This window comes from Talaromyces rugulosus, chromosome III (genome assembly GCF_013368755.1).
Source record: "Talaromyces rugulosus chromosome III, complete sequence".
Classification (NCBI taxonomy): Eukaryota; Fungi; Ascomycota; class Eurotiomycetes; order Eurotiales; family Trichocomaceae; genus Talaromyces; species Talaromyces rugulosus.
Genome location: NC_049563.1, coordinates 1,223,257 through 1,243,143, shown reverse-complemented (window position 1 = coordinate 1,243,143; position 19,887 = coordinate 1,223,257). Strand labels below are relative to the sequence as shown.

General features: G+C 48.2%; 6 protein-coding genes across 6 annotated transcripts; 3 read left to right on the top strand and 3 right to left on the bottom strand.

The window, feature by feature from the left end:
• TRUGW13939_05287 (uncharacterized protein) lies at nucleotides 1-5,455 on the top strand (the record flags this gene model as incomplete). Its single annotated transcript, XM_035488451.1, has 4 exons — nucleotides 1-284; nucleotides 342-3,971; nucleotides 4,026-5,302; nucleotides 5,358-5,455. 4 exons carry the CDS (start codon nucleotides 1-3, stop codon nucleotides 5,453-5,455), a joined length of 5,289 nt encoding a protein of 1,762 aa, XP_035344344.1.
• A 621-nt stretch (nucleotides 5,456-6,076) lies between these two features.
• TRUGW13939_05286 (uncharacterized protein) lies at nucleotides 6,077-6,955 on the top strand (the record flags this gene model as incomplete). The annotated part of the gene is made up of 1 exon (XM_035488450.1): nucleotides 6,077-6,955. The coding sequence occupies one exon, from the start codon at nucleotides 6,077-6,079 to the stop codon at nucleotides 6,953-6,955; it is 879 nt and encodes a 292-aa protein (XP_035344343.1).
• A 146-nt stretch (nucleotides 6,956-7,101) lies between these two features.
• Nucleotides 7,102-10,368, bottom strand: TRUGW13939_05285 (uncharacterized protein; the record flags this gene model as incomplete). The annotated part of the gene is made up of 4 exons (XM_035488449.1): nucleotides 7,102-9,959; nucleotides 10,032-10,118; nucleotides 10,180-10,276; nucleotides 10,336-10,368. 4 exons carry the CDS (start codon nucleotides 10,366-10,368, stop codon nucleotides 7,102-7,104), a joined length of 3,075 nt encoding a protein of 1,024 aa, XP_035344342.1.
• Nucleotides 10,369-10,622: 254 nt separating this feature from the next.
• TRUGW13939_05284 (uncharacterized protein) lies at nucleotides 10,623-12,162 on the bottom strand (the record flags this gene model as incomplete). The annotated part of the gene is made up of 3 exons (XM_035488448.1): nucleotides 10,623-11,928; nucleotides 11,979-12,058; nucleotides 12,112-12,162. 3 exons carry the CDS (start codon nucleotides 12,160-12,162, stop codon nucleotides 10,623-10,625), a joined length of 1,437 nt encoding a protein of 478 aa, XP_035344341.1.
• A 594-nt stretch (nucleotides 12,163-12,756) lies between these two features.
• TRUGW13939_05283 (uncharacterized protein) lies at nucleotides 12,757-14,752 on the top strand (the record flags this gene model as incomplete). The annotated part of the gene is made up of 8 exons (XM_035488447.1): nucleotides 12,757-12,837; nucleotides 12,896-12,967; nucleotides 13,023-13,155; nucleotides 13,210-13,314; nucleotides 13,364-13,973; nucleotides 14,022-14,037; nucleotides 14,086-14,203; nucleotides 14,259-14,752. 8 exons carry the CDS (start codon nucleotides 12,757-12,759, stop codon nucleotides 14,750-14,752), a joined length of 1,629 nt encoding a protein of 542 aa, XP_035344340.1.
• Nucleotides 14,753-16,634: 1,882 nt separating this feature from the next.
• Nucleotides 16,635-19,122, bottom strand: TRUGW13939_05282 (uncharacterized protein; the record flags this gene model as incomplete). Its single annotated transcript, XM_035488446.1, has 2 exons — nucleotides 16,635-17,768; nucleotides 17,842-19,122. The coding sequence occupies 2 exons, from the start codon at nucleotides 19,120-19,122 to the stop codon at nucleotides 16,635-16,637; spliced, it is 2,415 nt and encodes an 804-aa protein (XP_035344339.1).
• Between the last annotated feature and the right edge of the window lie 765 nt (nucleotides 19,123-19,887).

Here is a 19,887-nt window from a genome sequence, read left to right as displayed (position 1 = left end):
ATGGCGAATCGGTATTCCACCTTTTCGACAAACTCGGCCCTTGGCGGGGCCAAGTCATCCTCCCAAGTGTCCACAACTTCGCTGCTCAATGCTCTACACACAGCATATTCGGCCGGTCAGCCTTACCAGCTCGAAAGCGGTTCCAGTGTCGTGGTAAACACATGGCTGACCGCGGCCAACATCAACCCCGATGGCACCCCGGGTGGAACTGTTGATGCCCAGCTAGCCGAACGTGCCTGGGAACATGCCCGCCGCAGAGCAGAGGATGGTTGCATTGTACTAAGGTATTTCGTTCACTCACTCACTTCACCAAGAACCCTAAACACTGACCCAGCTTTTAGTTCACTCCATCGCTCAACCCCATGCCTCCTCCCGGCGTTTTTGTCGACCGTGCCTCTGTCAACACCTGAACTACTTTATACTGCAATCGATGCTATTCGCCCCTTTGTCACCGCCGTCACACCTTTCAACCCGTCCTATTCCCTGTACTCATCCTTTGCGGTATCATATACCTTCACTCTATCAGGCAATGTCACTGGAGCAACCCTTGCATTGTCCACATCTGGACTTAATGTCAATCGAGGTCTTCTCGATATCCCTGCCGAAGCTGGTTATCGCGCTTTTGACGTTTTTTACTACCTAATCAATGCTGCCTCGAGCAATGCTGAGAGGGAGTACCTTGCTCTAAAAGACCCTTCTACATACACCACCCTCAACAAGTCCCAAACTTACGATCCACCTTCCTATTTGCCAACTGCCGATGATGCTGCTGCCGCTGAAGATTTCCGATCTGCTCTCAAGTCAATTGGAATCAAAGGCGCCACCCAGAGAGGTTTGATCTCAGTCTTGGCGGGACTCCTCAAATTAGGAAACACCCTCGGCTTTCTCGTCGATCAGGAAGACCTCGAAGAGGTCTGCGAGGAAGCAGGCGAGCTGTTGGGAGTTGATCCCGAAATTCTACTCCACAACTGCGCCACTGATGAACGTGAAGTCTTCGTCGCGGGAGTCTATGAGGCAATTGTTGATTGGGTAATTCAAAAGGCCAATGAGGCCATCGCAAACCAACTCCGGGACCACCAGGAGAATGGATCTAGTGATGAATCTGGGGCTCCTTATGGGGACGATGATGCCGACACCGTCAACATGACAATCATTGATATCCCAAGCCCGCCTCTTGGCAAAGGTGTTGCGTTGCGGGGTATCTTTGACGACACCATTGGTATCAATGCCGAGATGAAGGAAGATGGACTAGAAATTGTCGGTGCTGGTCAATCGGTCCTTAATGAGATGAACAACGCTGTTGTCGAGGTGGAAGCCGATCTGGGCATTACCGGAGGCGCAGCTGCCCGGGAGCGGGATTATTTTCTAGACAAAAGACAGAACGTCCTAGAAAAGGTTGGTATCGAGGTGGAAATGGGTGGCTTCCTTCGAGATATCCTGTTTCCTGTCGACAGCGAAGGTATCACTCTAGGCAAGCGAGGTCGTTTTGACCTCCCATCGTTGTTGGGGAGTAGTAGGGTTTGGTATCACCTCGCTGTGCACCCTACCGATGATGCCCCAGAGAACATGGCGTCGTTGCCGACTGTAACCTCGGCCTGGTCGGCCGGCGCTGTCTCCCGTCAATTACGCGACTGGCGTTTACCGGAATGGGCCAATCGACGCCATAAGCAACTCGACTTCACAGCCGATTTTGACGTAGACGAGTTCGTCACCCGATACTCACGTCTGGGCTGCAAGGAAGGGAAAGATGGCGTCGAGAGCTGGACTCTTGAGCGGGGCTGGAGCAACGGCGAAGTCGTCGTTGGCCATGAGAGAATTTGGATGCGCGAAGGTGCTTGGTGGGAGGCCGAGACAATGTTGGATCTGAAGCCGGATGGCAATCCATTCATGCCATCCAACCCCTTTGAAACCGGCTATTCCGCCACACCACCAAATCCAAACGCATCTGGTTTCTTTCCCCCTCTGCCTCTGGCCGACTCTGGCAGCTTCATAGCCGGTCCTGAAAATCTTTTAAATGTCAACAGACAAAGCGCCATGTCTCCCGGTATGGCTCGCTCAATAGGACCGGGAAACACCTTGCATTCTCTTGGTGTCGGTGGTGACTATGGCCTGGGTCCAAAAGGAGATGATCGTAGAGCAGACGACGCTTATTATGAGGCTGAATTGAATCGCCTTGCCGGGAATGATGCTGAATTTGGCGAGGCAAAGCATATCGAGAAAAGAAAGATCACCTTTGGTCGACGTCTTTGGGCCGGTTTTGTTATGGCCATGACCTTCTGGATTCCATCCTTCGTGCTACGGTATGTTGGCCGAATGAAGCGTCCAGATGTGCGAATGGCCTGGCGGGAAAAGTTCGTGCTCGTGTTCCTCATCCTTTTGTTCAACGGCATTGTCGCCTTCTACATCATTGCATTCGGTAACCTACTTTGTCCCAACAAAAACAAAGTCTGGAATCAGCAAGACCTCAGCACTCATCAAGGTGACAATGACTTTTACGTGAGTGTGGCGGGTAAGGTATACGACATCAGCAAGTTCTGGAAGCTTCAACACAGTGACTCGACCATCAAAACAAGCTCCTCGAACATGCAATGGTCTGCTGGTCAAGTTTTGGATGCATACTTCCCCGTTCCTTTGACCGAAGCCTGCCCGATGTTTGTGACTGATGATTCTATCTATTTGCAAAATAACAACACTGCTGCCACTATCGAATCGTCAGCTGTGCACAACAGTGGGCCCTATTTGCAGACAAACCAGAAATCCGCTTTGTATAAGAACACATGGTACGAGAAAAAGTTCTTGCCCTTCCTCCAGCAATACTACAAAGGAGATCTGGTCTGGAGTACCGGTAACGTCTCGTCACAAGCGGATGCTGACGCGAGATATTGGGCGATTATCAACGACGGAGTGTACGACTTGACAAACTATTTTTACACCCTGGATCGCATGAACGACATAGACACATATGACTTCCTCCCCAGTGCGGTCACCACTCTGTTCAAGCAGCATGCAGGTTCAGATATCACTAGTAAATGGCAGGATTCAGCGAATTTCACAAACGCCCTTACTTGCATGCAACGGGTATTCTACGTTGGCAAAGTTGATTTCAGGGACTCTCCGAGATGTACGGTCAATAATTGGATTCTACTCTCATTCACAGTTCTCATTGCGGCTGTCATTCTGGTCAAGTTCTTCGCTGCTCTGCAACTTGGGTCTAAACGTCGTCCAGCTCCTCAAGACAAGTTCGTCATTTGCCAAGTCCCTGCTTACACCGAAGGCGAAGACCAATTGCGAAAAGGTCTCGACTCTCTCACCGCTCTACAGTACGACAACAAGAGAAAACTCATCTGTGTGGTCTGCGACGGAATGATTGTTGGAAGTGGTAACGACAGGCCGACACCTAAAATTGTGCTCGATATTCTTGGAGTCGATCCTAAAATTGATCCTCCAGCTCTTCCCTTCAAATCTGTTGGCGAGGGTAGCGATCAATTGAATTACGGCAAGGTGTATTCTGGACTGTACGAATACGAAGGCAATGTTGTCCCGTATGTTGTCATTGTCAAGGTTGGAAAGGAATCGGAGCAGGCCAAGTCCAAACCAGGGAACCGTGGAAAACGCGATTCTCAAATCCTCGTTCTCAGTTTCCTTAACCGTGTTCACCACCGTGCACCAATGTCCCCGTTGGAGCTGGAGATTTTTCATCAAATTAACAACGTTATCGGCGTTGATCCTGAATTATACGAATACCTCTTGATGGTCGACGCTGATACTAGCGTGAGGGAAGACTCTTTGAATCGCCTGGTGGCTGCTTGCGCCAATGATGCCAAGATTGCTGGTATCTGTGGAGAGACGAGCTTGCAGAATGAAGAGCGCAGCTGGTGGACCATGATCCAGGTCTATGAATACTATATCTCTCACCACTTGTCGAAAGCTTTTGAATCTCTGTTCGGTAGCGTCACTTGTTTACCCGGGTGGTAAGTTTTGAATCTAGTTCATTCATATATTATTGCTAAAAATCTGCCAAACAGTTTCTCTATGTATCGTCTTCGAACTGCCGACAAGGGCCGTCCTTTGATTATTTCAGACAAAGTCATCACTGAGTACGCCGACGGTGACATTGATACTCTACACAAGAAAAACCTGCTGGCTCTCGGAGAGGATCGATTCCTTACAACACTAATGACTAAACATTTTCCGACCATGTCTTATAAATTCATTGCCGACGCTTATGCCAGCACTGCAGCCCCAGAGACCTGGGGTGTGCTTCTCTCCCAAAGACGGCGTTGGATCAACTCGACCATCCACAACTTGGTTGAATTGGCCGCGTTGAAAGACTTGTGTGGTTTCTGTTGCTTCAGCATGCGTTTTGTTGTTCTGGTCGATCTTCTAGGAACAATTATCCTTCCTGCAACCTGCGTCTACCTAGGATACCTGATATATCTCGTGGCCAGTCATACGGGCCAATTTCCGCTCATCTCCATTTGTGTCCTCGCAGGTGTTTATGGTTTACAGGCTCTCATTTTCCTCATCAAGCGTCAATGGCAGCATATTGGATGGATGATTATCTATTTGTGTGCCTTCCCTATCTACAGTTTTGTCTTGCCGCTCTATTCTTTTTGGAAGCAGGATGACTTTAGCTGGGGTACTACACGTATTGTCATTGGAGAAAAAGGTGACCGACGTGTGGTTGCTGTCGGGGACGAGGTCTTTGATCCCAGGAGCATTCCTTTTCAGCGATGGGATGATTATGCGTTGGTCAACAACTTGCCGGGAAGACGCGGCCATGGCGAAATGATGGAAGAGAAGAACTATGGCCCATACATGGATGATGCCGCCATGGAGATGGATGATTTGCATTCGACTTATTCCTCGGTGAAACCAACATCGACAATCCTGACTGGCTTCCCTGGTGGCCGTGGCCCATACGTGCCACCACAATCGCCGGCTCCTTTCGGTGGCAACAACCGCAATTCTCGCATGTCTACCTTTTCTCGATACACCGATGCGCCCCAGGTTGGTGGACACGGTCAACGTCAGATGTCGATGGGCAACCTCAGCAACTACCAAGATAACGCCATGAACGCAAGTCGATTAAGCATGCCTATGATGCAGAGCTCTGAAAACCTTCTTGGGGCGCCCAATCGGCAGCGAAGCCCACTTGCTGGCGGTTACGGTTCTCGCCCAGTCAGCACTATCATGGATTTCCGCAGTGTTCCTGGTCAAGGGCCTGACGATACAACGATCGTCGATGCTATTCGTCAAGTTCTTGGCGAGGTCGACCTCGACAATATCACTAAAAAGCAAGGTAAGCATTGAGATTCTGCTCCATATATTTTATAAATGCTAACATACATCATCAGTGAGGGCTCTTGTTGAGCAGCGCCTCCAGACCGAGTTGGCCGGCGAACGACGTACCTTTGTTGATCGCCACATTGACCAGGAACTCGCCAACATGTGAACCTAACGTCGACGACTAGTCTATCTTTTTGTTATTTTTTTTATAATTTTTCTGTCTTCATTTTTATTTGACTGGAGCTGGGTTTACAGGCAGGTTGCAAAAACGGCGCTTTCAAATTTTTTTTTCTACTGCTCTAACCCTAATTATGGCTTGAAAATGGCCCATCTATCTTGTACCTTGAACATGAGCTTGACGAATCGCTTGTCGATACTGCATTACTTGCCTTTTTGAGTGTATTTTTGGTTTGATATATTTGCACATTTGCGGGTTACTATCTCTTTACTCATGGGTGTTATTAGCGAGCAGACAGGAGAGCTGTCAAATAATTTAATTTATTGTACCAACTTTATTTATTATAGATTTTTCTTATATTATTCATGTTTCTTTATAGAGAGTAAAATAAGAGTAGATTTCATGTGACTACCCCGCATACCATCAAGGATTGGCAACGTCACGCGGGTTGTTGTTTATCTTATCGCCTGTTAACATGAGATAAACAATGTTTATCCATGGAACTGCAACAAAATTCAACATTGGATATCCACATCCAAATCCAAAAAGATAAATAACACTACGAACGGAAACGAAAAGAAAGAAAAAAAAAGCCATATCGCCTCCACAATGTCCCAACCAGAAACATACCCTCATCCGACCCCAACCACCACAAACATCCCCTCTCCGTCCTCGGCCTCATTCACAGCCCAGTCCTCATCATCTTCTCCATCCTCCCCTCCCCAATCCTCCTTCTCTTCCTCCTCTCCAGCAGCAGCGACAGACCAAGACCCCGAGACAACCAGGCGCACTCTCGAAGCCCGCACCGCATTCACCGCCTCTCTGCACTCTGCGGGCCAAAACGTCTCGTCGGACCTGCGCGCGCGCGCCACAGATCTGCACAATAACGAGGCTGCGATTCAAAGACAGGAAAATGAGCTATCCAGACATACGTCGGATCTGGCGAAGCAGAATGAGCAGTGGGAAAAAGTCGTGGAGAGCGCGCGGCAAGGGTTGAAGGAGATTGGCGATGTGCAGAATTGGGCGGAGATGATTGAGAGGGATTTAATGGTTGTTGAGGAAGTGCTTAGGCTAGCGGAGGATAGAGCACAGGAGGGTGATGAAGAAGAAGAAGAAGAAGAGGGGGTTGGGCATGACCGCCGCCGGTCTGACGCGGGATTTGATCACTACTCGGAAGGCGAAGGCGATTTGACTGAAAGAGAAGATGGCGTGATCAAGGGCAAGAAAGTGGCCCAGGAACCAATTGAGATCTTGGATGATATGTCGTCTGCTGCGTCCGAGATGACGGGCACCTCGGCCACCTCGGAATCGAGCTCGGCTTCTTCTGCAAAGAATATCAGCCCACCTGTGTCTTCGGAGGATGAGCAGCAGCAGCAACGACAACAAGAGCAACAAGAGCAACAGCAGAAGCAGCCACAGGAGGAAGAGAACAGGAAGAGCGATGGAGAAGCAAAGCAGAGCAAGGGATGGTGGGGACGATGGTGGTAGATTGAAAACTTTCTATTTACACGATTTATGATAATGACTGCAATGATTTTGTTGGCTTGAAATTATATAGCTTGAATAAACAATTTAAACGAAATAGCCCAAGGCATATTCTTGTATATCCAGACACGTCCAAAATTCCATATATATTATTCATTTTCTTCCCGAGTCCGCCATTCGTAAAACCTGCTCCAAGGGCTGTCTGATGTGCTATTCGAAGCAATGTCTCCCCGGTCTTTGTATTCATCATACTCGTTCCACGACCCCAAACTCATGAGATGGCGCATCGTTGGACGCCCGTGTGGGCAATTCCAGGGTTTATCGATTGTGCCCATATTCCAAACCACTTTTTCCATCTGCCTCACGGTCAGGGTTTTGCCGATCATGATACTTGACCGGCATGCGCGCATGGCAAACATCTTGCGAACTTTGCTGGGTCGTGGAACGTAAACATCGGATTTGGAGCCGTTGCTCGTTGGTGCTTCAGACAATAGCACAATGAGTTCTTCAAGATCTCGTATGTCGAAGACGACTTCCTTGCTCAACGGAAGAGAAATGAGCTTGCATCTTCGACCAATGGGTTCGTCCCTACTGTCGTCTATTTCAATGACAAAGCCGTTTTTCTCTAGAGCTGGCTGGTTTTCTCTAATAATCTCCTCTTCAACTGCAGTGAGGTCGAGAGTTTTAGGGCGCACAAGACGCTGACTCTGCACCACGGTTTCGGCTTGCAGTTTCTCAAAGTTATACTTTTCGTCAGAGGCATGTTGATCGATGATGAAAAGCTCGTCCCTGTTAGACCCGGTTTGCTCGTTGGCTTCATGGGATCGCGTGGCCAACACGAAACCTAGGTTAAACTGGCCGGCCACACGCATTTTTGCAAAGTCATCTTTGGATACAGTCAACGACAGACGTTCTTCACCCGTTTTGTCCCGAACGGATTCTTCCTCCTCAGGAATACCAGATTGGCCATATGACCCAAGCCCTTCATGTAGTTTTTCCATTTGAGTTTGAATTCTGGAAATTGAGCTATTGATCCTCGCAACAAGCTGCTTCGTCGAATCTCTTTGGCTCTGTTGGTCTTTTTCAATGTACTTCCCCCGTTTCACGTGGTTGTCATTGTGTTGGCCGCCTTTTTCTTCTGCTTTCTGGATGAGAGCTTGAACCTTTGCTTCCTCTTTGGTTTTTTTCTCGGTGTCGTTGATGTAATGCTCATCGGATTCATCAGGATTATCGTCATTGCTCTGCGGCTCAGCATCCTCTTCTTCGACGGACTGAACACTGCTAACACTTCCAATATCGTCTTGATTGTTAGGAATTTCATTGGTATTGACCACCACTGTTGAAGCGTCTGGCATCTCAACATCTTCCTCCCCTTCTCCTTCTTCTCCCTCCTCTCCCTCTTCTCCCTCCTGCTCCTCTTCTTCATCTTCTTCGTTCTCGATCTCACCACTGCCTTCTTCGGCTTCTGAATATTCATCTTCCTCTGCAGAGGGCTCGTCATGGGCCCCCGGTGCAGCAAAAGACTTGAGATTTTGACCGAAAATGTTAGGCTTGGACGGCGTGTGGATTCGACGTTTGGACTTTCGTTTCCCTTCACTATGCCCTGCGGTCAAAGAATCCCTCTTCTTGATCGAACTTCGTCCAACAAGAGAGGTGACCGTTTTGTCCCCAACCGTAATCGTGGCTACTTCGGTTGGAGGTCGCGTCGACCGCATGCGATCAAAGGCATTCTGGACCACGTTTGGTTTTTCTGACGAGCTCCACTGTGGTCTTGTATCACCAGTTTGAGGATTCTCAGCCGCCTTTGCTCTTATTCTCTTAACTGCGTCCTCGGCATCTTCGTTGTCTTCTGAAATTTCAGAAGACGCATCTTTGTCAGTGCTTGCGACTGTAGCTTCTTGGGTAGCTGAAGAAGCCGTAGTTTCTTCTGTAAGCTGGCTTGCACTATGTATATTTTTATCGTTAGAAGCCTGGTCGCCACGTATAGCCAAATGAGTTCCTTCTTCTTGACCTGTGACTGCACGACTTTTGTTAGGTGCTTGGATTGGCTCCGGTTCCTCTTTGTCTGTTTCTGGAGCAGTCGGGGCCGGAGCTTCCTGGAAATGCTGTCGGATACCAGCTTGTTGTTTTGTGCCCACGATTTGCGATTGAGGAACTGTCTGTTCTGCCTCCTGAAACAGCTTGTCGAGAGCATTTTTCAACGATTCAATCAGCGCTGCGGAATCATGCAAAAGAATTGTTCGCTTGTCAGGGGATACATTCACATCGTATGCGTTTGTGTCCATCTGAAAATCAGCGAGCACGAATGGAGCCTGGGAAAGATTGTATGACTTGTAGACCTCGTTGAAAGCCTTGGCAATCTGTGGAATACCACAAGGGCGCGAGTTGACATAGTACATCTGGCGATCGCGCGTTCCTCGTCCTTCGCCGACAACAGGGCGCGATACATGACCGCGAACCCGAATTTCATTTAATTCACGATCCACTCGTTTCCCAGTTGCCGACGGTTCGAACTCAAGATCAAGCTCCAGTGGAATCAGCGTCAATAGTGTCTTTGCCCCGTAGACATTAGCAATGTTCTCTTTCATCGTGGCGTTGGCCTTTGTTGAGAGCAGCATAATCGTCTTTCGTTTTGCGTCTGTGTTCTTGACATTGAAACGAACCCCAGTGCTAATACAGGCATATTCGTTCAGTAAGGTGACCACTTTTCCCAACTCGCGCTTGATGTTCTTCTCCAGCTCCCTTCGTCGCACGGGTAGGGTACTAAACAAGTTCACGGCGGACGAGGTCGTGCCCCTCTGCCCCGCAACAATCTGCTTATTTTTCAATTTCCCAGATCTTTCGAATTCGAGCTTGTTCGCTTTCGGCGCTTGATCTGCCTGGGCGGTGACGATGTGGAAATCCGAGACAGCACATAGAGAGGAGAGCGCTTCGCCGCGGAATCCGAAAGTCGTCAAGGACGTCAGGTCGTCATAGGAGGAAAGCTTTGAGGTATAGTGTTTGAGAGCTGCAAAATCCAAAGTCTGTGAGATTATGTGATAGATATAGAGCAATCTACCTGGCAAAGGGGAAAACTCACCAATGCTCTCGTAATTCTGAGGTGCGATCCCACTTCCATTGTCTTGCACCTCGATCAAGTCCAGACCATCATTCTTGAATCGGACCTCTGCGTAGTAAATTTCTTAGCACAGAATTGAAGCGTCAGAAACAATGAAGCCAGACTCTACCTATTGATGTCGCGCCTGCATCCAAGCTGTTTTCGACCAGCTCCTTGACCACCGAACACAAGTCAACGATGACTTGGCCGGACTGGATTTGATGGACCTAGAAAAAACCACTCAGTTAAAACTATGCAACAGAGCCAATAGCGGGAACAAGCTTACGGAGCGGGCCTCGATGGCCTTGATTGTAGACATTCTATATTCGCATTTCTGCGAGGCGTTCGGGAGACGTGAATTGACGCGTCGCGGCGCTCTTATCACGGGAGTGCGTCATTAAGCCAGAATCGGAAGGCTTATCGATAGGCGTGACCTTATCATTAAACAGAACCAGACAATACCCAAAGGAAACGCATAATAATATATTCTTCAGCGATAGAAATGCTTAAATACGAGAAAATGTACACTATCAACGCCAGGAAAAGAGATCAAGTACCAAGTACGTTACTTCCTCAGTAATCAAATCGATCGGGCATAATGGTTGGAGCAAGCAACGACCACAAATAAATCGCATAGCAAACCCAGGCACTGATGATCTTCACCCAGCTCGCCCAGTACGTTCTGCCCACTGCTGCAAAATTACCCTCGGTCTCGAGGTCTATATTCTGTGTCAGCAGCGTCGCGACCCATGTCGTAGCCAAAAAAAAGATGACATGGAAGAGCGAGTAGTTATATTGCGTGGAGCCACGCTCATCATCCTTGGTGTCATATTCATCGTCATCGTCGTCGTCACTATCGTCCAAAGCACTGGCAGGCAGGCTGCCACTCTCCACAGCGGCACGAAGGGCTTCGGCCCGCATCTCACGGCGGCTTGATGGTTGTTGGGTAACAAGACCGTGGTCGTTATCTTCGCTCCCAAGCGGAGAGTAACTGGTACCTCCCTTGGATCCAAGGGCGATGCCTTGTGTAGCAGCCCGAGTAGTAGTGTACGCAATAGTAGCCATGGTAAGGACAGCGCCCAGGATGATAGTGGCTGTTCTGGCGCCACGGGCGCGGATGAGAGGATTGCACTGGCGATCATCGGGTTCCATGGATACAGCCGACATGGTCAGGTAAGTGCAGTAGACGGCGACCATTGCGGCTTGCGCTAATCCAGCCCGGGAGTTGAATTCTTGAACTGCTGGTTGCACTGAAACAAATGAAACAATGAACATCACGACGAGGTTGATTGTTATCGCAGCCTGGTTCATCGAGCATCCGCTATTAGCGAAGAAGCAATACATCAAAATGGTCATGACAATCGACGCGGTGTACATTCCTAGCGTTGAGCCGATCAACAGCCCCCGCCAGAGCCGAGAGTCACTGTCTTCAATCTTTTCAAGACATAGCTCCGCCCACGAATGCGCCAGGTCGACAAGAAGGATGAGCCCGAGGAGCAGGAAGAGCATGGCGGCGATGAATGCGATGTAGTGACCATAGATCAAGAAGAAGCTTTCCGGGATGAAGAATGACATGACGACGAAGCCAATCCAGAAAATAATCTTTGGTCCCCAAAACCCATTTTGAAGAGCAGCCCTGCTGTCTTTCGACGTCCTGACACCGAGGAGCAACAGAGCAAGGAATAGGTGAAAGATTCCGAGGCCAAAGTTGATTCTATGAACGGCAACCCAGCCGTGGCATTCCTTTCCATCGCACCGAATTTTCATGTAGTCCATCGTCAGGTGTTCCAGCTTTTCAAGCGCCCATGGCGTAAGCATAATCCAAGAAACCATCGAGTTGACCAGTAAAATGAAGGCGTAGGCAATCCTCGTTGCCATGCTAGAACTCTATTAGCATACACTTCGCTTCCTAGGCCTACCTTCACTTACCTGCTTTGGAACTTTCCACAAGCACTGCATACTGCCGAGCACGTTGCCGCTCCACAGCAAGAGGCTCCGACAGAGAGCATCTAAGGAAGTCATCAGTATTCAGTGGTAACTCGAAAGAGCGCAAACAACGTACCGTGCCGGCGCTGGGAATCACCAGCATGGGAATAGATAAGAGAGCACCCATGGTGGGTGGCGCGTCTTCTGATCAAAATAACAAGTATAAGAGGATAAACGAGTTGGCAGCAAATATATATATACGTAGTCGATAGTGTGCTCGTCAGTCAGACGGTCTGCCAGAGGGATGTTGGAGCAGCCAAGGCAACCTCGGAAAGCGGAGAGAATGCGCGAATGCCGCCGCCTGCGTCACTGCGACCGGCCAATCAGCCGACACCGTGTTATATAATCGACACTATACCTAGAATAGACTAGAAGAAGCTGGCGATAAGCGCAATTGCGAATCCGCCGCGTTTCGCAAGTGATGATGTGGAAGCTAACACACCCATTTTATTGCTCCTCGTCCCTCGCCGGTGTTCAATCGCTCACGGCGTCGTTTTCTCTCGTTTTATTTCCTTGCGACGCTCATTGATTATTCGTCGCTTCTGTTCTTCCCCTGGCCGGATCAGTACACGTGCGACTTTCCTTATCAGTGGATACTCGACACCAACTTCATCTCGTCTATACACCTATCCATCCTGGAACCTTCAATTCGCCTGCCGTATGACCCTGCAGTCCCAGAACTTTGCCAGGAGAGGCGAAATTACTTGAAGAAACCAACATCATGGTTGTTGGATCCCTTCATACCCAGAGGATCATCGCGGCTGTTGCTGCGACAGTGATCGCACTGGCTAGCGGAACAAATGTACGGTGGACTAACGGCCTTGCTTTCCTCCGCTTTTAATGCTGACGGTTATATACAGTATGCCTATTCAGCATGGGCTCCTCAATTCGCAGAGAAGATGCATCTGTCCTCGAAAGCGATCAACTTACTCGTAGGTGGTATCAGTTGTACTACGACTTCGAACGGAACGCTGACGGTGATTCAAGGGTGTCGCGGGAAACGTTGGGTTATATTGCTCAGGAATTCCAACGGGAATCTTGACAGATGCTAAGGGACCGCCAATCACTTTGATCATAGGCACTATATCGCTCTTTATTGGATACTACCCTATCTACCTTGGTATGATGACCTCGCGTTTAGACCATTGAATTGAACTAATGTTGTCGCTCAAAGCATATGAGCATGGTGCCGGTTACCTCTCACTTCCTCCTTTATTGTTCTTTGCATGGCTCACCGGTCTTGGGGGCTCCGCGGCATTTTCCGGCGCCATCAAAGCTGGTAAGTTTTGTATCAAGGTCATCACTGCCACGATTCTAATTAGTTGTAGCCGCCAGTAACTTCCCAGAACAACGGGGAACAGCCACGGCTTTTCCAGTGGCTGCTTTTGGCCTCAGTGCTTTCTTCTTTTCGACCATGGCGGGGATTTTTTTCCACGGCGATACAGGGTCACTCCTTATGTTGCTAGCCCTTGGAACCTGTGCTATGGTTTCCGTTTCTGGGTTTTTCCTTCGAGTCCTTCCTCCTACTCAAAAATACACTACTATACCGGACCGCGAAACCGAAGATAGGCAACAATTCACCTATGAGGAGCCCGAAGAAATAGGTAGGCAAGATATAAATTCCATACCGTCACCCTCACAATCATCATCAACACAGCCCCTTTTGCACGCCGGGCGCGAGCCAATATCCGGTAATGAAGCAGTAAACGGCCTTGAAGACTCAAGAGTTACTGGTGAGGCTGCATCCTTGGTGGACGCGCCCAGATCTTCACCTTATACCGACGAAGAAACTGGCAGTCAAGTACAGACATATCACGATAATGAAAACAGCTCACATTATTCAGATATCAGAGGGCTGGCTCTTATTAGGAGGCGAGAATTTTGGCAACTATTCCTCATGATGGGATTGTTGTCAGGTATAGGACTGATGACAATCAAGTGGGTTCTTCGTTCTTAGTAATGTGACTATGTGCTAACGTTATCCAGCAATATCGGAAACACCGTAAGCAGATGAATTACAATGGGGCTATCCATATCTAACAATTATTAGACAAAAGCCCTGTGGCGCTACTACGACGACAGCGCCGACGCTAAATTCATCCAGCGCCATCAAGTTCTACACGTATCGATCTTGTCTCTGTGCAGCTTTCTTGGCAGATTGTTGAGTGGTAAGAGTCATTCACACAAGACCATGCCTTGAGACATCTAACAGGAATCGTATAGGTGTTGGATCAGACCTCCTCGTCACAAAACTCAACATGTCTCGTTTCTGGTGTGTGTTGCTATCGGCCGTCGTCTTCACCTTGACCCAACTCGCGGGCACCACGATAAACAACCCAAACCAACTCTACATCATATCTGCATTCACTGGACTCGCGTACGGCTTTTTATTCGGCGTTTTCCCGTCTCTCGTTGCGCATAAGTTCGGTATATCTGGAATGAGCCAGAACTGGGGTGTGATGACTCTTGCCCCCGTTTTCAGTGGAAACGTCTTCAACCTCCTCTACGGAACTATCTACGACCATCACAGCATCATCGAAGAAAATGGTCAAAGAGACTGCACTGAAGGATTGCAGTGCTATCGTACTGCTTACACGCTGACATTTTTTAGCGGACTGGCAGGAATTGGGGTTTCTCTGTATAGTATTTGGTTGGAAAGAAACGTTCACGGTAAAGACAGAGGGGCAAAGATTGAAGATCACGATAGAACTGCTTAAGGTAGTTGGATCCCCTTCATTTTGCAGGGGGTGGAAGATTAAGAGACGAAGAAAAACACTCTCTTGTATCTTGGGGTTATATTATCTTGGATAGATTTTTTTTTCTTTACTTTTGTGCATGTGTTGGCTACATACCACCCTGATGAGGAAGCACCACTGGTTGTTGACTTTTTTTTCTCCCGGGGCGCGTGGTTGAATTTTTGGGGTTCCCTTTATAGACTAACTTATACACAAGTAAATCAAGTGTTACATCATTGAAATATTATTATCAACTGATATCGATTATATATGTATAGATAAGCTTATACATGTTAGACTAAGAGAAGTGAATATGTATATGAATTTAGGTTTTTTATAAGATTCCAAGCCTTACTATAGTTACTTATCTTATTAGGCTTATAATATTCCAATATGTCATTCGACATGTTTGAGGTTGTGCCCACCCCGAGCTCCGAATGTATGTGGTCCGAAGGCTTTCCAGAAACCCCCAACTTCCCCTATTGTATGCTCTGGCCTCTCTAAAAGTCCGTAAGGAAGATATTTGCTGACTCTAGGGAGATAATATCAGCCCCATCAACTGGACGACACTACAAAAAGAAAATATTTTTGAACTGCGCAGCAATTCTGGGTTATGGAAATTTCACATTACGTCCTATATAACTAGGGGATAGTAACTTCTACATGGGTTCATCCATCTTCTCAATATAGCCCAACCCTATTATAGATTCTTTGCGGAGCTCAGATATGATTATTAGAGGAAAATCGCAATACTTGGAACGAAGAAGGATCCAGAACCGTGTCAATTTCGTATGTTAATTGATATGGCCTTTGTGCCCTTATATAGGGGAAAAACAAAGAGGGCAAAAACAATCAACTGGTTCCGATAATCAAGAGAATAGCACCAGAGATGGCAAACCCGGAAACAATCAGTTTAATCATTTATTCCCCACGGTGAAATATCAACCTTATGAGGACGCGAAGGCAGATTTGGCACTAGAGGATTATCTGAATACTACTATTTCGTCTCCCTGCAATATTTCAAGTGTACAGGGACAATAGGCGCAGCAGAGCGTAACTTCGAGCGCGTCGTTAGACGATGATACTTTCGCTAGTGAGGGCTATGAAAGAGACGTCCAGTATTCATGTACGTTCGTTTTTGTCCTATACATAATATCTAATACCAATTGATTTTCTGAAACAGTTGGCGGACCCCGAGCTGAGATTTAAAACTTATCCTCCAGCTCAAGTCCGTACAATATTTGATCACAATCCTGCACCCTTCAAGGACAGGCAAAATGAATACTTTCCCGAAAGCTGTGAATATGTGTACAAGCATCCTATTTTCCAACCCAAATCAAATGGCCTCTTACAGCTTTCCAAGGCCTCTGATACCTACCCGGTGGTAACTCTGTCACTAAAAGGTTAAAACTTGGGAGTTCAAGGGGTAACAACGATCGGGTACATATGTAGCACAATATAAATACTCTAACAGGGGAAGTCCCCTCGGACGGTTCGCTTACATGCTGATCGAATTGGGCGAATGTTTCATTCACAATGTCTATACTAGATCATTTCTTTTGAAGCACTTTAAATAACGCGAATAACGTCTTTTCATCAACAGAGGTTTGCTTGTTTTTTCTCGGCATAGCCCTGGTGGTTTGGCAATTTCTGTCAACCCGGCCTGCCTACCAGACTATCTGTATTTCCATGCCCGACGCTCTAGATCCCTGATGGAGGTGCAAAATCCATCAGTCTTTCTGCTTTTCAGAGACTTGGGGTTTCGATTCCGGGCCCTTTTGGTTTACGGACAAGGATGGTTGAATTCCGAAGGCTGCCAGGAATGCCATGGCTGCTACTGCGGATGCTAGATTATGCACAATACCTATCCCTCCACGGCCTCGATGTCTTTGATGGTCGTATCGAATGCTTGGATGATTGGTTCATACAGTGTCTCCGGTTTCACCGGCGTTCCGGTGAAGAGAGAATCTTGATGGATAGGAAACAAGATCCGCCGTAGTGTTCTGCAAAGAGTTTTCACACACTCCAGCTCCAAGGGGAACTCCCATAAAAGATACTCAAAGTTATTTGCATCCATATGACCTCCCTTCCTACCAGCAATCTTCATATAGCTTCCAGTGTACCATTCATTCAGAAGACTATCCTCCGGCCTTTCTTTCAGCCGGTTGAAACGCTCCCACCCGTTACGGGCACACTGCCATATAAACACATAGAAAAATGACTCGAGATCATGGCGATATGTATGGTCAACGGCGCGTAGCACCTCGATCGCCATGAACTCCATCGTGCCGGTCTGGTGGCGCGCCCCGCTTCGCCCACTGCTGATCTCCTTCGCAAGGTCAAGGTCGATTAGCATGCCCGAATTGCCATCCGCGGTTTCCGGATCAGTTATAATTATGTTGTTTTCTGAAATATCTCGGTGCAAAATATTCCCCACCAGGTAAAGAGACTGATGCGCTCTTATGGCATCGCGGAGTGCCACAAGCAGTTCCATGGGCGAACAGAACTCGTAGATCGGCCGACCAGCGGGCGAGATCACAAGACAGCGGAGGATGCGGTTATCATAGGGCCCTTGCTCTTTGCTATTCCTGTCGAAGAGACTTGGCGGATGCATTGACTGAACTGTGAAGGGTAGTTCAGTTTCCTGTGGATCGTTTCCTGACTGCTGACTACTGGAGCGTGCTCGTTTAGATAGCGGCGCCCCTTTATCGGGAGATCTGCGTTTCCTGCTCGCCTGGTTTTGGCCGGTACTCGAACGAGACCGAGTGAACGGCCGTGGCCGGAGGTCATGTGAATGAGATAGGTTGAAAGAGGATTTGGCGCTGGAGGGTGTGCTTCGAAAGGTGTGGCGCTTTTCAAAGGTCAAACCACCCCGAAGTTCAGCAATGTTGGTAATATCGCGATACCCGATGACCGCTGCGACTCCCTTGACGCCTCTTTCACGAGCTAGTTTGAGAAGATCCTTTTCTGCTGCCCGCTTGTCCGATGTCCACGAAAACTTAGCCACGCCTTGCACTTCATTGTCGACATTCGCAAGGAAACAGGTGGTCCCCCTACACACGATGGCATACTGTGAGCAGAGCGGCTTCGGGTCCAGGTGCACTACCACCTCCCCCCCCCCCCACGGTCCCCTCGGTGGTGATCGTGTTGTTGGTTATGAAGGTATCCAGCCCCAGCTCCTCGTCGGTCATCATTGCGTAGCCCACGATCATCTGAAAAAATTGTTTGGGTTCTTCGTTGATGTCAAAAGAACCCGAGCTGAAAGGACCCGAGCGATCAAACACCCACGCTTCTGCCTTGGTCCCGCAGATAGCGAAAGCGTGGACGAACCGGCGCGTCGGCTGGGCGATGAAGACCTCCCGCACATAGCGTGCCATCTGAAGTAGCGTGCCTTTGGTCCCGATCTCAGCACCAGGCCGTTTCAGCTCGCCAACCACCTGGATATCCTTCCAGTTGTGCTTTCCTCTGATGTCGTCCGCCCCTCGGAGCTTTAGGAGGAGATCGACCTGTCGGTCTGCGTCTGAGCCGGTGAGGTCTCTCTTGCTTGCTGTGGAGAAGTAGATGCTTCGTCCATCCAAGAGGAACTCATCCTGGAATCGAAACCACCAGTCGAGAACGTCTTTCTGTGTTGGCGGGTTGGGGAAGTCAGGCCATCTACTGCCATCTTCAGAGTCAAGCACGCGACGATAGCCATCTTCCACCCGCTGGCTCCAGTATTTCCCCTCGAAGTACTTTTTGAAGAATCCTCTAACACCCTTATGGGTACAGTCTCGAATCTCTTCGAATATCCTTCCTTCCACCACCCGTCGCGTCTGCTCTGACCCTTTCTGCAATGACGATGTAGATCTGACCGGGGTGCCATCAAATGCCAGGGGGACACTCGCCGGAGGAGTTGTTCTGGAGACGGCGGTGATAAGGTTGAGGACGGCTTTCCAGATGTCGACATCTGACGCTTTCTTCAGAATTAGGCGTATCACCGGGCGGTAGTGGTCATAGTGAAAGTCCTCGTCTTGAACGCGTGTAAATAATTTTGACAGTTCTGACGCAATATTTTTGCTACTGGTCCGAGGGTGAAGGTTAAAAGCTACCTTCTCGCCCATCAGGGTGACAAGGAGTCTAGATATAGCCGTCTGATGGGTTGGATCAGCGCCATCAGCAGTGCCATTATAGGATATCAGGTGCGAATGCTCTACCTCCTGCAAAAGGTGATGCACAGGATTAAAAGAGTCGCTTAAGGGATATTGAGTGATAATAGCAAGGTCATCTTGTGAGAATTCTACCATACTGGCGTCGCAAGTTGCCATCACAGACATCGGCAGTGCTATGCCCGGTCCGGAACATCCTTTCTCCATGCTGCCGGTTTGTGATGGTAGCAAAGTGTATGCATGCAACCTGATAATGGGCAGCAGGTTCAGGGAGATGGAGCTAAACATGCCTAAAATACACTATTGAGTAGGACTGTTTTTAATTGGGAATTTGCTAGTTCACTCACACAGCATACGCAATTTCTCACCCCTGCGCCACCAACCCCTGCAACAGCACAACTAAAGATGGGAACCAACATGGGTGCCGCAGCGCAGATAACAGAACGGGTCTCAAAAATAACTAGGACACTTTTTACTAAGACTTAAAGTCTTTTCCTTAAAGAAGACTGCAGAGACAAACCCAAGTCAATACTAAAGGAGTCCAGATAGAGAAATGATCAGCAAACTTACTATATAGTATACACTCGTATCAATTGATAGCATCTAACGTCATCCATAGATTAAAATTTATTGGTAATATATGGTGCTGTTATAGTAATTAGTTTGATCCTAGAAGCCTTGATTTCAGTAAATCCATTCCTTAGCTAGAACCTCAATACTAGTAACATACTATTACAAAATAAATATAGCAATAGCTAGAACTAGAATGACCAAGGCAATATTAAATTCTAGGCTAGACTGGCTTACCTTCTTCAGAGCTACTGTCATGATCATCATTTAGAGGGCTGGTCGGTTGCGGTGATTCCACAACTGTTTCTGTTGTTGTATACGGCATGTCTGTTAGTTGTGGCATCGAAAAGCAACATTGAATGATCTACGTAGGTCGGCGCGACTGTGAGCATATCCACCATA